Source organism: Sabethes cyaneus, chromosome 2 (genome assembly GCF_943734655.1).
Source record: "Sabethes cyaneus chromosome 2, idSabCyanKW18_F2, whole genome shotgun sequence".
NCBI lineage: Eukaryota > Metazoa > Arthropoda > Insecta > Diptera > Culicidae > Sabethes > Sabethes cyaneus.
In genome coordinates this window covers 189,734,319-189,750,559 of record NC_071354.1, presented here as the reverse complement: position 1 = coordinate 189,750,559, position 16,241 = coordinate 189,734,319, and the positions used below count along the sequence as shown (strand labels likewise).

Below are 16,241 nucleotides of genomic sequence, written 5' to 3'. Positions count from 1 at the left end.
AGAGATGCCTTTTCTTGTTTTTTTTTCTTTTATTTTGCTTATTTCTTACTTCAATAGCCATTTTAATAGTGTGTGTGTGTGTTTCTGACTTAAATTATTTCTGATCTAATGATTTCCTTCTACCTTCTGTCGATCATCAGATACAATCTAAGTATAATATTTATTGTTTTATTCTTTTTTATATGTTTTCTTCGCTTTCGCTTTCTCGCCCTCTTCTTAAAATTACAGCCTTTTTCATGTGTGAATTCTGTGTGTAGGTGTTTCTTTATCCATTCACTACGAAATGGGACATAAAATTTCCTTCTGGTCATCGTGATAACAGAATATAGCCGTTTTGTTTTTTTGTTTACTGAGAAGTGTGAGTGTGTATGTGTATGTGGGATTTTCACGACTTTTGTTTCACAAACTTAACGACATTGTCGGTTTCGGTGACTGTTTGGCTGTTACTCTATTCGTTTACTTTAGGATTATGAGGTAATGAGTCTAAAAATAAATAATAAATACAAATTAAACAAAGAGATGCTTTCACGCGATGCATTTAAGAGCTGATCGCGATGAAAACCGTTTGAAATTCAACAAAATTAAGCAAAAAGAAACAACAATCGTTGTCGATCGTCTACGTTTGATTCAACAGAGAACTAGGTTCACTTTCCGTTTGTTCGTTAGCGTAAAGGTTAATCAATGATCAGAGTAGTGTCCTACTTAGGTTTTGCTGATTATTTTCTCTTTCACTAATGATCATATATCCCTGTCTGCTGGAACAGACTTTTGCTTCTTGTTGGCTAAAAGTGATTCTTTTATTATTTGCTTTGCGCATTCGCAGGTTAGATAAATAAGATGCTGCATTTGCTTTTGATTATTTTCTTCGTTTGTTTGTGTTTAGTAAGTATGTATATGTAAGAGTTTTTTTTCACTGTCTACGCTGTGTTTTTCTTTTTAATTTCCGTTAAAAGTAGCTAAAAGAGACCACCAGTGTTTGTAGCACTAGGCGTTGTTCATGCTTGTAGTAGTAGAACTATTTTTTTTTTGTAATCCGTACCATTGTATGTTGTTCTTCTGTAGTCATAAGTATTGCAAAAGGCTGTGCCATTGTTAATTTAATTAATTATTCCTTTGTCCCTTTGTCTAAAATTTGTCAAACTTGAAAGAAGAGCTAACGAGATTTGTTAGACCGCTCTGTATATGTGTGAGTTCTTTTCTTGTAATTTATTTTATTTTCGTTAAAGTAAGGGATTAAACCTCGACTTCGGTAGTTTTATCAGTGGATTATTTTAGCAACTAAGATAGCTTTTAGCGAGTGGTTGTTTTGCTGCGCCCCTCGAGTTACCAGTCGAGTGGCTTCGGTGTGATAAAGATAATTGAAATGGATTAATTGCTCTGAAGTTCCAAAGTTTATTGATTCCTCAGATCAGTGTGTTATTTGACTTCTTTTGATTAATTGATATTGTAAGTAATTGCTTTTAGATTGGATTCATACTTCTACTTAGTATAATGGTTTGCTTTTCAATGCTTTTCAAAACATTACATTTAGGCTTATTGACACTCAATTCAATGTTCTAGTTGATTGACTCAATTGTTTAGTTTTTAAATAGAAGAATTGACAGATTTTCGTTAATTGATTCAAAGGGCTAGTTAAAACTGAAAATTGAAGCGTAAGAATAGGGGAAAAGGTTCGCTTTTAGCACAGAATGGACGAAATAAAAAGCATTTTGTAGTCAATTATTCACCGCCTAGGGGTAGGAAAATATGCGATTAGAGTGACGAAAAATTGCTGTTGATTTGTTAGACAGGATTTGTTATTGTATTCTTTTACCACTCCAACGTTATCATCATTCACTACATATAGTTTTAACGCTGGATTTGTTTTTTTTCTTGTTTTGTTTGCATTTCTCATTCTGCGATACACTACACTGAAGAATCGTACCTTCTGTTTATCTTTGCTAGTAATATTTTATATAGGGGTATAAAGATTTCTTTGAAGTAAAATATTCCACCGCTTCGGATATATTTTTTTTTGTTACTATATTTGCTTCATTCTCGACTTAATATATTTTTTTGTGTATATATACCAGTTTTAGATTTGTTTTTATAGTACAATAGTATATATAATTTAATTCTATCACATTATGTTTTCATATATAAAATTTATAGCTTATCAATATATAAAAGATTTTAGTGGAAATTGTTCAAGTATCATTAGCCAACCTAAAAGAAAATGAACCTTAACAATGGAAACGAAAGAGTCAATCGAAAATCGAAAAAATCAACGCAGCAAAACCTGCAAAATCCGGATACCGGAATGAGAGTCGTTCGTACCGTACCGTACCGTTTTTACCACCCGATCATGGATCACAGAAGGCTGGCGAAAAAACCTGAACGCAAAACGATTCGATGTCACACACAGACAGAGTGCAATGCAAAACTAGACGCCTGATCGCCTGAAAATGGCTGGAACATTCGGGGCCCTAGTGGCGCTTCTATTACTGACCAGATAGATGGCTCGATTCCGGTATCTTTCTAAAGGATAAAATAGATTGGGGGATTGACTGAGAAAAACAATCAAAAAAAAAAAACTAGTATGCAGAGATTGGTTAAGCCAATCGATAGACACAATTTCAGAGACACAATAAAATTTATCCTCCGCAAGTGTATAAATAATCTAATTTGTTTTTTTTTTGTATTTATCTTCCATTTTTTTATGTTTATTCGGTTCTTTCTTGCTATATAGTTTAGTTTATTGATTTTACTTACTCATATGTGTAGTATATTTTAGTTGTATTTTAATGTGTATTATTTCATGTGTTTTTTTTAATCGCATGCTTCATCATGTATATTTTTTTTCTTTTTGACACAACCATATGTACTCATTTTTATTCTGCTTAAAGATGTTTTGCTTCATTTTACACATACTCTTAGCTAGTATTTTAGTCGTAAAATTTCGTCCTTCGCGTACGACGCACGATCGGACGCTAGAGTGCCCTTTCTGCTGTTAAGTGTTCTCTACAGTATTAAGGTATCAGTTTTTTTTAAATAGTAAATATAACAAGTTTTTTTTCATACTTTATTACTAGCAAATGTAAGTATTTTTTCAGTTTACTTCGATGGAGAAAATCAGGTTTGTTCAAATTTTATGCTTTCAAAGAGTTTCACTGCTGTTATTGCTTTTGGGATTAAAATAACTTCGTTTCTTTTGTCTGGGTTTGTCGTTATTGTTCTCATTTTAGTTCAGTTTGTCAAACATGCGTTGTGCTAAATTATCAAAACGGTCTAATTGAAACAACGAATATCGAGAGGAGATCAATGCATGGTTTTTATAACAATCTACAGGAAAGAGCTGTTTGCTTGGGTTTGGGTTGAAGACAAACAATAGTTTGATTAATCCAATGGTTGTCACATAATGCATCCGATTTAGCTTCGTAATTTGGCAGTTCAGTTGTTTGTTTATTCAATGCAAAAATTATAGTTCTAATTACAGGAAACTTAGGGTCTCGTGGCATTTGTTAACTTAATTAGTCTATATAAGGGATATAAATAGATTGAAATAAATAAATAACTTAGACAAGCACGATGAGCCAGCGTAACCATAACCTCACTTAGCCCATCGGAGATTTACTAGATCATCAACGTAGTCGCGACTGAAGCGTGTAGCTATCACTTTTTTGCTAATCTCAGTTAAAATTTTCTAACGTGTAGCGCACCCACGCTTCGCTTGCGGTGCCCCCTACAGAATCCTCTAAATTCCTTCTTCCCAATAAGTACCGTCTACGTATAGCTTATATTTTGGCAAGAGAATCTACTAAGTCCGATTACTTCTTTGCTACTGAGAGAAAAAGACAGAGAGAGAAGTCTTGAATTTCCGATGTACAAATACAATGTAGTTTTACCGTTTGTTTTTTTTCCTAGTGTGTTTCATTATTCGGAAATAATAAGTTTAAATAACAGTTTTGCGTCATTTTCAAACAAACAAATTTATCGCCAGCGAATTTGAATGTTTTTTTTCTGTTTCTTCGAAAACATGGGCGACGTATTATATTTAAGTTTCTTCTTCAGTAGCACTCGCGCCTAAGATATTCACCGAAAAAATGCTCATCTAAAATCATGTCTTCGTGGTTTTTTTTGTTTTCATCATCTTCACATTTAAATTTTGGTTTTCGATTTTAATTATTGTCTGCCTTCATAAGAGAGGTATGTTTTGCACGGGATCCTTACCAAGGGGGCGGGACAATCAACATGATACAGTTTTGGGACAAATGAATGAAGTCAACAACTTTAACTGACCGATGTTAGGGGGGAAAGCGATGCGATAGTATGTTTTTTGTAAATATGACAATCGAATCGTAATCAATCAACAATTTAATAGAAAACTTTCAAAAATGGTAGGAAATGCCTAATAAAAATTTAAAATGTATAAATTGTTTGGAGATAAAATAATGATCCCGCAACATTCCTCTAATACAACAGCTTACTTCTTCCATGATTTGGATCAGATTGGTTTGAAAATATTAAAATTAAACTAATATCTTAATAGAGTGGCATTTTTCATTGATTCACTTGTGACGGCTTTTAGTAAACTTAAGAACTCTTCGACTATCACTAGAGTTTAAATTTGGCAAGGTAAATTATACTCTACGCTGCACTCAGAATAGAAGTGGCTTTGTTAAAAACTGATGTTCCTTTAGTTACTTTAGGTTTGATTCCTGCCAGCATCGCAATGCAACTTCAAGTGCGAACCAGTGCTGCTAAAATCGCACTCTCTTGTACAAATTTTTACATCACTGTTTACAGAACAGGCAGAAGCACTGCAAATTGCAGTAGGCATCCTAACATTGGCGATGAGAAAGCAACGAACTAAGACTGCGAATTACTTAATACCAAAGCATTTGTTACTAGACTTCCTTAGAACGAAATTTTGCTATTTTAAAACTTCCTAGTTCACACATCTCCACCGGCGAACTGACAAGAGATTTGGCTATAAACATAAAAGCTCACATAAAAACGACGAAAGAGGGTTACCCATGGGTGCTCCTTCGGCCTGCAAGTTACCACGTAGAGGAAATTAACTTCTTTTCACTCATACAAAGGCGTAATAATTTCCTTAAACTAAGCTTTCCAAGTGATACCGCTATTATGGGCAGCCAATCTTCGAGATGTGACAAGGCTTCGTTTATTGGAATAGTAGGCCAATACATCAAACGAAACCATTATTTCGACAACGTCAATGTTGTTCGATGTTGGTAATTTTTTGACGAAATCTTTAGTGCTTTAACCTGCTCAAGCAGAAAATTTGTCTGGCACAGCCCTCTGGGCTTTATTTTTACGATGAGTAAGCGCCTTATTCATTTTTGAAAAAGTCATGCGAGGCACATTTTAAAAAGTCCTTACACGTACCTAGAGTTTCTTGGGTATAGGAACATCAATTCAAAACTTTTGCCAAAACTCGAGTTTATCGTATTTTGTTTACTTTATAAACATGTTACAACATGTCAGATTCCAAGCAATTTTGGTTTCATTGTACTCTTACCGCAGTTTTTTGATCAATATTGATCCGTAGAACCATTATAAGGGTGTAATAAAACCTAACTTGTTACCAAGAAATGTTTCCCATCGCAAACAAGTGCCGTAAATGTCAAGATTCCATTAATAAGCAGCAAACAAATTGAGCATCTGAACGCAATCAAGCAGTTGAGTTAGTTTAGATATTCAAAACACTTTTTACATCAGTTTTTATTCTAATCTTAGCTGAAGTCTTTAAAGTACTGGAATGAATCCTAAAATACGTTTAGAAAAACTATCCAACTGACAACAGTTTATCTTGAAAAAGTTCGTGCAACATTTTTCGTTCTACTAGTCAAGCTGAATAAAAGAAAAACAACCCAGAGCTGAATTTCTGTAACTGGCCCGATTCTCGCCAGTAAAATTCGTATAACATTTCGGAAGAATCGATTGCCGATCCACCGACTCTTCCCTCCCTAATAGTACAATTTTTAAACGCACGTACCACATCCGGAACTGCACACCAAAACCGTCGCATTCATGAAAACCCTATAGGGTTCACGATTGACCCCGAACCCTCCACACCGGTGGTGCGCCGCCAAATTAATCAAATTCGCTGTGATGCCGAAAAAACCTCTACGCTACAACAACGTAAAATCTGAACCGCAACGGTCCGTTCAACAACAAATAACAATAACAACAAAACAACTCTAAGGATTTTTCTTGTAATTTTTGGAAGACATCTGATATCATCATCATCATCATCATCGTGATCCGGGTGGATGGGTCGCGGTTTCTGGTGCCCCTGGAATGTGGTACCCCTCCCCTCCTCTTGCCTCTGATCTGTTCAGCGATTCTATGTCCAAATAAACGAAAGAAAAAAAGTCCGCCACAAGTGAAACAGCACGTGCCACCCTCGTCAACCTATCTCGCAACAACGCCTCATCATCCGGGGTGTTTCTTCTTCGTCGGCTCTAGCTCTAGCTACGCACGCGCAATCTCTCTAATAATGACTTCTTCTTCTTCTTCTTCTTGTATTCTTGTTTGTTTTCCGCTCTCGCCGCAATTCCAAACCTACGTGTGTGTGTTTTACTATGTGTATGTATTTGTGTGTTTCGCTATGCTCGCGGTCTGTCAGTAGATGAAAAAAAACCCAAACTTCTTTTTCTGATCAATATAATGTAAATGTATAATTTCCTTACTCGTTTAATATATTCTAAAAATATCACCGACTTGTTTTTTTAGTAGATTATATTTTTTTCTTTGCATCTTTTTTTTTTAGACATGAAAATGGGTGTATATATTTTCCTTTGTTTTTCTTCTTTATAATTTCCTATGTATAAATTAATATCCATTCTACTAATAGATTTATGCTCGGATCATCTTTCTTGTTTTCTAGCCCCACCGTCTCACATGGTTTTCTGCTTTTGCGGCTTATAGTGCAACCTGGAATTGCATTCTCGTTATTTCGGTAAAAATATTATTACTACCTTTATTATTTTTTTATATATATATTTTGCAGTGAATCTCTTGCGCTCCGCTGTTTTTTTTTTTCTTCGTTCCAAGTAATGGGGATAAATGTCAATAGTGTGATGTTGTATAGTGTATATAATGATCATTTATTTTATGTTAATGTTTTTTTATCTTCGTTTTTTTCTGCTGCTGCTGCTACGTTTCTGCGCGCATCCTTACGCCGGTTTTTTCTTACTCTGTCTATATACTTTATTGCTTACTTGTAATGCATAAATAAATTACATTCTCATTTCGTCACCGACTTCACATTCTACGATTCTGCTTACACGGCTGCATTTGCTTCTCTGTTAAATACATATATTTGAATCTCAATAGAGATAATATTTCTTTTTTTTGCTAATGCTAAGGTTTTATACTTATATTTTCTTCATATTTATTCTATGCTTTTTTTTGTTAAAAGAGTTTGCCACCGTCACAATGATCGCCTTTTCTTGTCGACTTGTTGCTGACTTCTTACACGTAGAGATATAGAGATTATCACTAAAAAGAGTTTTTATTTTCCATCTGTTCTAATATTAGTGGGTTTATGTACTTCTATGTATGTTTGTGTGTAGGTGTCTGTGTGTGATACGGTATCTGCATCTGGATAGATATACGTAGAGAGAGAAGAGAGGGATAGTTTCTGACGGCTTGCGAAATGTCTCACTTTCAATTGTTATAGTTTTTTTTCTTTTGTTTACTCGAGTTTAGAGCTAAAATTGAAGTGACTGGTATTTTCTTTATTACATGTTACATATTAGAATCACTGCTTCGATTTTGGTTTGCTTGAGTAGTAGAAGTTTTTTTTCGTCGTTTTAAATCAAAAGGTACTAGTATTACCCATCCTTTACATTTCATCGACCATTTCTTCGTCTATGGATGACAGCACACAAGTATGGAATCTCAGTTCTATGCTTAGCAAACGATTGGATCTTAAAAATTTAACGAATCTTTTCGCGTTCATTATTTGTATTCACAATTTGCTTTCAATCAATCGCTAGTGGCGTTCTTGTATGACTTTTCATTTTCATTTTTTTTCGTCTGAGATCTAGCTGTCTTGCATTATTTTAGCTTTTAGAGGGATATAAATATGCATTTTGATTTCTTTTGTCTGCACTTATCTTATCGTTATAATTTCAAATATTATTATCTGCTAGAAATGTCGTAATATAATATGTGTATCTGTTTAGTTTCATATATAGAGGACTGTTGCTTGTTGCTGATGGTTGTTACACTAGAATCTACGTTTTTTATCTTATCAACTAGTCTGATGAGTTCTGCATGTCAAGATGTCACTATTTATTTTCGGTTTCGATTCAAACTTCAAAGCGCAATGGAAGAGTTGAAGTGTAAAGGAAATAATCAACAACTTTTTCTCCAGTTTCATCAGGGAACGTAAGATACTAAGTCAATTGTCTAAAGGTGTGGCAAAAGCGGTGGACCTGATCTATCCAATTATAAAACTCAATTTTTTTGAATGAATTAAATGAATTAATTGGTAATCAAATAATGTCAAAAGGATTCGTGTTGTAACAGAATTTGTTTAATTGATCACATAAGTATTACTATAATTATAAATAATTATTGATTAAAAAATAGATGAAATAACGTTATTTCAACTTGATGAGTATGTTCCGTCAGATAAAAGCGTAAGCACGTAAGACAAACTGGGCGGTTAGCACAATGACTTTGAACATGATGAACGATAGACATAGAAAACTACTAACAAACACGGCAAGAGAAGCCGCGAATCAAATGTTTGCTCACGTATTGCGAAAATCAGAACTACTCGCACGTTGAGTTCGCGAAAATGTTAAAAGTGTCAAAAGCAATTGTTATCGACATAATAAAACTGTTTGGGGAACGTTTGTCTACAGCCCAGGAAGCCTGAATCGGGAGGAAACCGAAAACTGGAAGCCGCAACGCCATCAAGAAGAGTGCTCAGTACTTTCAAACGGAAGCCCAAGAATCTGGAAATGTCTTCTACCACCGTGCATTTACGTGCATCCGAGAAATACACGAAAACGAATGTTTAGAAATACGTCTGCTGCCTTCTCTGATATAAAACGATTCATCCGTGCTGTTTTGGTCGGATTTGGCACCCTGCCATTTCGGAACAAAGCCAATGAACGGTATGCCGCCAACAACGTGCAGGTATAGGGCCCTCCTAACTCACCAAAGCACCGCCTATCGACATTGAGTCATCGTCAAGCGGAACCTGAAGAAGACCTAAAAAAACTGTTAACGGCAAACTGGCAAGAACCAGTTTACGGCAAAACGGCGCTCTGTGGCAAACAAAATGATGGCTGTATAGAATCTGATAGCAGGAGTAAACGGAAGGCTCGGCAAGTCGCAATCGACTTATTTTTGTTTCGCAAACTTCGTGACAGAATTCCGTATACTATTTTGCAACGAGCTGAATTTTTGGCGGACCCCAGTCCCCATTTGGGATTCGTGAGCCCCATTGGGAAATGCTGCTACTTTAGATTATTTTTTCTAATAGAAAAAAATTCGATTTGGGTGTCCCCGGTGTATTCACGGGCTATTGTCGATATCTACTAAAAAGATCCAGAGTATTTCGGAGTACTTCGCAATTTCGAGAGGGGATTAATGGGTTGGCTGCGGTTTTGTGCATCTGAAAAGCTTAATCCGGCACTTACATCTTACAGGTAGCACTCACTAGTATTTACTCCAGTTTGGCTACAAAACTTTGGCTTAGCACCTGTAAAATTGAACATTTATGGTAGCCGGCCAGCAGATCATCTGTAGAATCATTGTACGATGGCAATACGCCAACAAGAAGAAACGTAACAGCATTGATGAGCTGATAGTGGCAACGTCGGAGCCATGGGAATATTTTGGATGTGTTTGAACAATCCGTTAGCTAATAATACTAAAGGTATGCACTAAGGAGGAACTACCTACGGACTGGTTGAAAGGTTTCACATGCCCTATTTACAAAAAGGAGCATTGACTTGTGTGTAACAATTATCGAGGCATTGCTCTCCTAAATTCTGCATACAAAATTCTCTCCCGCGTTCTATTTCATAGACTGAGGCCGTTGCAAGAAACGAAGGCAGTTTTCGACAGGGACGTTTCACGATGGACCAAATGTTCACCTTGCGACAAATCCTCGATAAATTCTGGGAATTCAATTTGCAGGCTCATCATTTGTTTAAAGATTTCAAAGCGGCATACAATTCAATTAAACGAAATGAGCTATGACGGATTATGCTTAAACATGGTTTACAAACAAAACTGATTAGGCTGGTTCGTGCTACCCCACAAGATGCTAATTCTTTCGGTGGTACTCTATGGCCACCATGTGTGGACGTTAAAAGAGAGCGACCAACGATCTCTTGGTGTTTTTGAGCGTAAGATCCTGCGATCAATTCATGGCTGCATAAGGAGTGTGGCACAGGCACATGAATCACGAAACATGCCAAGTATACAAAGATTTGGATATTTGTGAACCGACTAAAACACGGCAAGTTACAGTGGACTGGCCACGCAGCAAGGATGCCGGATGAGAGACCAGCGAAAACAATATTCAGCAGAGAACTCGACTGACGACTTTAAGACAGACATTGTACCCGTTAGATGAACCCTGTTAACGAGGATGCTAGAACAGCGGCTGCTAGGGGCAATTGGAGAGAAGCAGTCCAAGACTGAGAAACGTGGAGACGGCTCCGAAATTCGGCACTGATTCAACAGGTGGATTGTCACCTACAAAGTAAAGTATGTAAGTATGGGAACATTTTGGAATGGGCATTTCAAAACACTTGGTTGTGAGTATACCCAATAGGGTTCTACAGGGTTACGAATTTAAAAGAGAAGTGCGGTTTTAAAAAATAGCCGCCGAATTTCAAGCTAAGAAGCTAGAAAATCGAAGCATAATCCAACAGATTAGAGGACTGCCTTACGTAATCTAATAATTTATGCATATCGTGTAAAATGTATAACGTACAGTATGTTTAAAATATATATAACTGACGTCCCCATTATAATCCAAGTAACAATTTGAGTTTTATTACACTGGTATGATGGTTTTATGGTCAATTTTGGCCATAAAAGCTGTCATAAGTGTGTGATAAGACCCAAAATTTAACAATTAAACAAGTAAGCAGTAAGTAGATTGCACTGCCAATCAAATTAAAAAAAAAACACCACAATTGAAGTTGTACCTTAGTTCCCTTGAATCACCTAGTTACGTGTATGTCAATATGCAATATGTACCAGCGTCAGAAAAAACGTTCCTATATTGCGCGCCTACTAGAGTCAAATATTGTTCTTGTTTTTTTTGTTCGTTTGTTTGTTTGTTTCTATTTTTACGCATCTCTCCATCTTTGTCAGCAGATGCAGACAGAGTGTAATGAAATTCATCATAATGTGACAGAATAAAATTTGGCAAATTTCTTCGTTAGCATCACAACAAGGAGGAAAGCAGCAGCTACACATACTTTCGTTCGAACAACAACTCAATTGCATCCATCCAAAATGTTCCGTGCAAATCCCGTTAGGGTTTGGAGGATTCCACACAGTAACCGCGGTTCACATTGTTCGATGCAAAAGGATCCTTGTGGTTGTACTAATCAACCGATTAAGTGTTCCGAGGAGCAGCAGCAGAGATCATTGCCGTGCTGCTTTCGTGGTAGTAGTAGTCTCGCATATTTGTCCTGATGTTTGTCTCCTTTGAGGGTTTGGTTATTTGGAAGCAGAGGGGGGCATGGGATAATCCGTTTTTTGGGGTTTTGGTATCGATAACAATAACAATAAATTCCATATCAAAACATTTCGTTTTTTGTTTGTTTGCAACTGCTATGCTTCTGCGCGCACGGCTTGAAACCTTCGATTTAAAATGTGTTGTTGTTGTTGTTGTTGTTGTTTTTGTCTGCTTTCTGTGAGTGGGGTGTTGTGCTCTCGTCTATGTGTTGTGAACAAAGTGAATTCTCCAATGTGTTGTCTGTCCTAGGTTAAGTGCGACAAGATTTTTTTTTCTATTGCTTTGTTTGTTTTGTTGTATGAGTGACACAATATATCTGCCTGTCTAGAGTAAGTGTGATCATTATGATGAACTTTTTGTTTACGTTCTGTGCCTTTGCAATTTCACTCTGTGAGTTTCGACAATGTCTATTGATCACCGCTTCTTTACCCAACACTTTTTTTGTTATCATCATTCCTGCTAGAAAGTACTTATGTATACGTTTGAATTTATGTACGTGTATGTGTAGGTGTATTACTGGTATAGTGGGCTACATAAATTATTATTGTTTTATTTGATCGTGTTTTTCTTGATTGCTCTTACAATCCTAAGGAGGATGCATACCTCCGTGTTTACTTAGTGCTAATGTTTTATTTTCAAGTACTTTATACAGCTGCCCTTTTCTAGAGAGACAGTGGTAATATCTCGGTATTCACCTGTTTTCGTGTTGAATGATTTTAGATTTATTTCGTTTGCATGGCGTTAAAAAAACCGAGGAGTAAATTGAGCAACCGATTTGTTGTATAAAAAATTACCGAATGTGTATACCTACGTATGTATGTTTATTGTGTATGTCTTGTCGTGTGTGCATTGTTTTTGCCAAACAAACCGAAAATACAGGTGAGACTGTACCCTCAAAAAAAAGTATCATTGCTCTCACTTATACACAAAATGGCGCCAAAAACCTTTGGAAACTAGCATTGAATAACAAAGCGATATCGCTAGCAACAATAAATATTAATAAAAAAGAAGAAAAAACAAACAAACAATTTTGCAATGGTTGAGATGGACTAATTCATATTTAACAATGATGTTTTGTATCTTCAATATTCGGCCCAACAAGTTGTTTTGCTATATGCTATATTTAAATCTATGCTTTCGCTGACTATGGCTGGAGCTGATTTTCACGTCAGCTGAGGCTGCTGCTGTTATCGACTGCACAAGATGTATTCAACAATTAATAAGAAAACAAAAAAAAACTCTTTCGAATACAAGCCCAAGTTATATAAAAAAAAAGATTGATGGCAAATGAAAGGAACTTCGTCTGACGGGCATTTTAAGCTACAATTTTCTATGTCCGACTGCGATGCTACTCTACTGCGAAATACTATGCATTAGTGATTTTTTCCTTGCAATATGTGGAATATGTAACATGGTCAAAATTGCTTTCAAAAAAATACATTTCGACCAGACCCGTTTTCACTCGCTGTTTTCATCCTCCTACTAAAACCGATGTAACAATTAGCTCATGGTGTGTGGCATCAGGCGACATTTAAAAAAGCTTGGAACTCAGTCGAATTTTCTAGAGAGTGAATCCATACAGTTAAGCATCATCAATTTTTTTTTGTTTTCATTCCAACCAAAGCTCGAAGAGCAATCGAATGCTAACCTTACTGCACTATTTCCATCTGTGAAACGCAGGACCAAAAGAAAATGTCTACACTGACTACAACCGCCCGGAAGGCAACCCGCGAAAAAAAAACTACGACCGCGCTGACAACCAAGAAAGACACATAGTGCGATTTCTTGATCGTAAAATTACGATATGGTTGAATGCTAAATGCATTCGAAGTACGTTACATTCCAACAAAACAATCACTAGCCTAAAAATACGCGATTCCATCGTTCGACTCCGTGTGGTTACGTGTGTGTATGTGTATGAAACGTCTATCAACGATCGTCCTTTTATCTAGTTTTCTGGTTATCCTTGTTTTCTTCACGACAATGAATTGTTCAATTCATTATCCAATCTAGCAAATGTATGATGCAAACCCTGTGTCTTCGTTATGAAAAACCAAGAATGAATAGAGAAAATGCTTTATATATTTTTTGTTTAGTAGTAGAAAATGTTTCTAATGATATTTATATAGTTATAATACTTCAAAATAAAACCTAGATATGGGCCTGAAATTTACGTATCGACGTTCACAATCTACGGTACAATCGGTAGGTAATAGATTTGCAACAACAAATGCCAGACTGGATGATGTGTTACTTTCTGCGAACTCTCTTCTCTCGAACCCCAAAATGTTTACTTGAATACTATCTGTCCGATAAGGTGTTCTTCAGCACGTCGGTGTGTAGTGTCGGTCGCAAACAAATTATACCATGTAACTGGGTATGTGCTTGTGATGCTGTTCTTCTTCAGTGTATGCTGTTTTCCGGCTTGTATATATAATATCCTTTATGTATAAGTATATATATTTTTTTACTTTGTTTTAGTATTATAAATATGCAAATATGCGCGTACTCCTTGCTCCAATGTACGTTCTTCTACCGGCTAGTTTGCATTAGCTCTACCCTCTCTACTAATCTACTATCTGACTCGGACCTCTTTCGCATTCGCTGGCCTAGCTCAAGTGTTCACCTGCTTCCTTCTTTTCTTCTTTTTTTTTACAGTTACGATAATCGCTAGTAATAAGTTAATAGTAATATGGTTCAACAATATTTTCACTTCAAAAAGTAAAAAAGATTCAACATTCCGCCAAGGAATCGTACCATTCCCGTGCGGTTTTTTTCACGATTTAACACTCTGACTCGTAAGTTGTCTTTTTGCCCACTGAGTGGAATCTGTCTTTTTCTGAGTTTGTTTTTAACTGTCGTTATTCGATGAAACAGCAGTCGTGTAATAATTAAATACTCTTCGTTCGCTAGAAAATCGGAACGCTTGATTTTTTTCCTTCTTTTGTCCCACAGTTTACCTTATCCCATTCTCTAATTGTTAGGTCAGTTTCTCTGAAGCAGTTATTTTTAGTAATTCGCATCATCCGTACAGAATCGGAGAAAAAACACAGCAAATCATTCAGGACAGGAACAGAACATGGCAGAACCATAATTGAAAACATCATTTTTTACATGGATTTCTCTCTCTCTTCGTGTGTCCCCGCGCCGTGTGCGGAGTCGCTCGCTCGCTTTAATTCTATCTCTAATTGCGGTGATGATTGTGTATAGGTCTCCCATTTCGAATTTATATATAAATCACGCAATAATATACACTAAATTATTCGATGTTAGTAGACTCTGATGAGAGCTTGTTTGCTTGCCTGTCTGCGCGCCAGTGCGTCCACAATCCTCTTTTAGCGTTGCTTGTATTGTGCCGGTTCCGGATTTGCCGTTCAGTGTGCCGGGGGAAGCTAGATGCAATACAATGCGGGCGAATGATTGTTACTAAACAATATGACAGGAAAAAAAAACGAACGAACAGATCATCCCGCATTGAGAGCTCCCACTCAGTACAGTCGTGTAGTGGTTGTGTGTGCGCGCTGCACACTGAAAGTCTCGCGTTCCGAATCACTAATTATATTTTCTTTGCTCTGACTTCTTGCTTTGCTACTTATTGCATTTTTGTTCTGTATTATTAGGTTCATCATTTAAGCTAATGGATTTTTATCTAGTTAGTTTATTTATATATAGATGTGTTTTTTTTTTCTTGTATAAATATTACTCATGATAATAAATAAGTTTCTGTTTGTCTAGTTTGTTCTCTTTATTTTAACAAGGGTAGATTCCTGTAAGAGAGAACGACAATAACAGGAAAGAGACAGAGAAAAAAAAAAGAATATGTAAATCAAATTCTGATGATCAATTCTGACTTCGATTTAGACAATGCTTATTTTCTATTAAACAGTCAAGCACGATGAAAAAGATACTGTTTGAGGACAGAGATTTGTTTGTCTAGGTTATGAAAAAAAACTGAATGAATTTTGACAGGTTTCTCCCCTTCAAGAAGCATCTTTTTCTCTTATAGCTAACTTCTCGTGAACTCTGATACTCCACACTGTCTCGATTGGCTGAAAGTGGTCCGCGTGTCAACAAAAGAAATCAAACTTATTGCTCAATAGTATTCGTTGCCGTCTGCAAAAAAATAAACAAGTGAAAATAATAGATTGTTAAATTATGAAAACAACTCAACAGCAATGCGGTACGAGTGCGAACTGATTAGGCATTGTTAGCAACAAAAAACTACGGGTACGAATATTAGTCAAATTTACCTCAATTGGATTAACCGACTTTTCAAAGTGCTAAAATAAATAACGGAACAAAACTGATAGGCGAACACCACTCTTAGCCAGTCGAACAACACTAGTCTGGAGCGTCACTGAAAAAAGCCTTGCGAACTGCGATAGCCGTCCAGACACTTAATGGTGGGAAGTTACAATAGCTAAATCAGGCTGCTACACATAATTACATAGAATCAATAGCGTTAGGTCAATCAATAGTAAGGATAGAATGTCTTCTTTTTCTATTCGATCAT

At 36.2% G+C, this 16,241-nt stretch overlaps 1 protein-coding gene across 2 annotated transcripts in view; it reads right to left on the bottom strand.

Moving 5' to 3' along the window:
• Positions 1-2,204: 2,204 nt before the first annotated feature.
• The window catches only part of LOC128738325 (protein boule), an 87,729-nt gene continuing 73,692 nt past the window's right edge, over positions 2,205-16,241 (bottom strand). For both annotated transcript variants that reach the window (XM_053833373.1, XM_053833374.1), the window contains exon 7: positions 2,205-15,841. In XM_053833373.1, coding sequence (XP_053689348.1) covers positions 15,822-15,841 — 20 coding nt within the window. In that variant the 3' untranslated portion in view covers positions 2,205-15,821. The remainder of the gene's footprint in view (positions 15,842-16,241) is intronic.